Source organism: Manacus vitellinus, unplaced genomic scaffold (genome assembly GCF_001715985.3).
Source record: "Manacus vitellinus isolate BGI_N305 unplaced genomic scaffold, ASM171598v3 scaffold_87_pilon, whole genome shotgun sequence".
Classification (NCBI taxonomy): domain Eukaryota; kingdom Metazoa; phylum Chordata; class Aves; order Passeriformes; family Pipridae; genus Manacus; species Manacus vitellinus.
This window is the reverse complement of record NW_021940854.1, coordinates 1,642,370-1,645,159: the sequence shown is the minus strand read 5'-3', so window position 1 is coordinate 1,645,159 and position 2,790 is coordinate 1,642,370. Positions and strand designations below refer to the sequence as shown.

At 58.0% G+C, this 2,790-nt stretch overlaps 1 protein-coding gene across 1 annotated transcript in view; it reads left to right on the top strand.

Annotated features, from left to right (window-relative positions):
* The window catches only part of LOC103763242 (GDNF family receptor alpha-2), a 216,808-nt gene that overhangs the window by 29,738 nt on the left and 184,280 nt on the right, over nt 1-2,790 (top strand). Inside the window, 1 exon segment of the mRNA XM_029964994.1 lies at nt 2,191-2,274. Coding sequence (XP_029820854.1) covers nt 2,191-2,274 — 84 coding nt within the window.

The following is a 2,790-nucleotide window of genomic DNA, read 5'->3' as shown; positions in this document are numbered from 1 at the left end:
TACGGGGCGTCCCTGTGGAAGGTGTCCCTGTGGAAGGTGTCCCTGTGGAAGGTGTCCCTGCCCGTGGGAGGGGGTTGGAAGGAGATTTTTTTAAGGTCCCTTTCCAACCCAAACCAGTCTGGGATTCTGGGATTCTGTGGGGGAGCTGTGCCTGTGGATGGGAAAGGTGTGCCTGAGGATGGGAAAGCTGTGCCTGAGGATGGGAAAGCTGTGCCTGAGGATGGGAAAGCTGTGCTGGAGGCTGGGGGAGCTGTGCCCCAGCTCACAGCCCCCCTGGGTGAAGTTCCCTCCAAATCTGGGTCAGCACAGGAAGCTGCGAGCCCAAAACCCGTCCCAGAGCAGGAATTACTTCTTAATTGTTTTCTCCCCCTCATTAACAGCCTTCATTGAGCAGCTTCCCAGGGCTTTGCAAGCATGAATGAGGGACGTTTTTAAGGGCTTGCTGGGTACTCCAGGAGCTGTACCTGGAGGAGGAGGAGGAGGTGGGAAGGAAGAGAAGTGATTATGCCAAGTCTTGGGGAGAGGTGGAAGCTCTGGGGCGATCCAGCAGCTCGTTGCTTTAATGTGCAGCGAGGAACCCGAAGCAGATCCTGATCTTGTGCCGTTCTAGCCAAGATTTCGGGGCTGGTGTCCTCCCAGCTGGGGAATGTCCCCTGTCCCTGCCTCCGGGGAGGGCTGCTCTGGCTCCAGCCTCCTTCCTGGGGGTTAATTGTATCTCCAGGCAGGTCCAGTGCCCTTTTAATGCTCCGTAATTTCCCTGGCAAAGCAGCAGGAGTCAAACTGGGGTTTAATTATTCATTGCAATGCACCGGGAGGTTACTGTGCTTAGCAATGCACCGGGAGGTTACTGTGCTTCCTAAACGCGCTTTAATCAAGGTGCTGTTTGTCATCGGAGCACGAGGAAACCCGGGGAGCTGGAGGAGGGGCTGGGAACGGCCTGGAGAAGGACCCTCTGGGCTGCCCCGAGCCTGTTCCCTTCCCTGTGCCCCCAGAGAGCATCACCCTGGGGAGAGCAGGCACGGGGGGACGGGCTGGAACCCTGCAGGAGGTGGAGATGGCTCAGCCTGGCATCCCACCTGGCATCCCACCGGTGTCTCCTCCTCCCAGATTTCCAAGGAATGCCACTGAGGAGCCGCTGGGCTCGGAGCAAACCCGAGCAAACCCTCCTGCCCCGCTCCCTGTCCCTCCTTGGCCACGCAGCCTTTGGAGCTGCTCCCTAATCCCGCGGGATAAACGCTGCTGCCTCGGGCCGGGAAGAACCCCGGGATGCATCCCTGGGACACTGCAGGCTCCATCCCGGCTCCCCAGCCCGCGGGGATCCTGGGGAAGGGATGCCCCAGCACTCCTGGGTCGATGCTCCAGCTGCTGCTCAGCCTCAGCCGGGGCTTTCCAAGTCCGGCCATCGATTCATTTTTACAGATATATATAAATATATATTTTATTTATTTTTTCATGTGGCCGCCGGGTTTGGGGAAAGAGCGTGATTCCTCTCCTGAGGGCCGTGCTGGTTGTCCTGAAATTCGCGCTTTTTTTTTTTTCCTGAGGGGTTTAACCGCAGCAAAAGCACGGGGTTTTTTCCCTGAAATCCAAGACGGGAGAAGGGGGATCTGCCCCTCAGGTTCCCTCTGGAAGGTGTGGATTGTGGTGGATGAGCCCCTGGAGTGCAGCGTGGGGACGCTCTGGGGCTCTCAGAGGATGAGGGTCTGTACCCCTGCACTGAAATATTCCTGTTTTCCCAAGGAACGGGGTGGAAAACCATCTCACAGCGGGTTTTTAGGCAAATGGGGGGGTTGGAACAACAATAAAACAACCCAGAGCTGAGCACAGCCCCTCAAACTTCCAGCCTGGGGTGCCATGGCCAAGGAATCCCAATCCCCTTTCAAATCCCAATTCCCCAATTCCTGGAGCTGCTCCCAACCCCGGCTGGGACAGGGAGCTGAGCTGGCAGCAGGACCCACCCACCCCCTCCCCAGCAGCCAGAGCCCACCTGAACCGCTCCAAAATCAGCTTTTTTCCTCGTGTTTCAGGCTTTTTTTTTAAAGGCTTTTTTACTTCCCCCCTTCCCAAATCCCAGGCTGGTGTGTGTGTGTGTGGGGGGGTTGCCCGTGCCGAGACCATTCCCCGTGTGGGTTTTAATTTGCTTTTCCTTCCTCCCTCCCTCCCTCCCTTCCTTCTCTCCTCCCACGGCAGGAGAAGAATTTTATGAAGCTTCCCCCTACGAGCCGGTCACCTCTCGTCTCTCTGATATATTCAGACTCGCTTCAATTTTCTCAGGTAATAAAAGCAACACGCTCTGGCTGCTTTATCTTCCCCGTGCCCGGGGAACACAGACCTGCTGCCGAGAGAGCTCCCTGGCAGGGAAAACCTGCAGCTCCTCCCCTCCCCGGGGCCTGTCCTGCAGCTCCTGCAGCTCCTCCAGCTGCTTCCCTGCCCCTCTCTCGTCGCCCATCGCCCCAAATCTGGTGCCCTGGGGGGACACGAGGCCTCCCTGGAGCTGGCTGGGATGCTGGAGGGGGGTGGAGGGGCTGGATCCTGCCTGCTGGTGCATTTTGGGGCAGATCCTCTCGGTTTCAGCCCTCCTTAGGCTGGGATTTAGGTTTTTTTACCTCCCGGCTTCAACCGCGGATTTACAGGGGATTGCTGAGGTTGGGCTGGAGAGGCTGAAATTCCCTTAAATCCCTGATTTCCCTCGTCCCCAGCACCGGGGTGGGGAGGAGGGGGAGGCTCCAGGGGGGCACAGACCCCCCGTTCCACGTCTTCTGGAAGATTTGGGACCCTCAAGATGCCTCA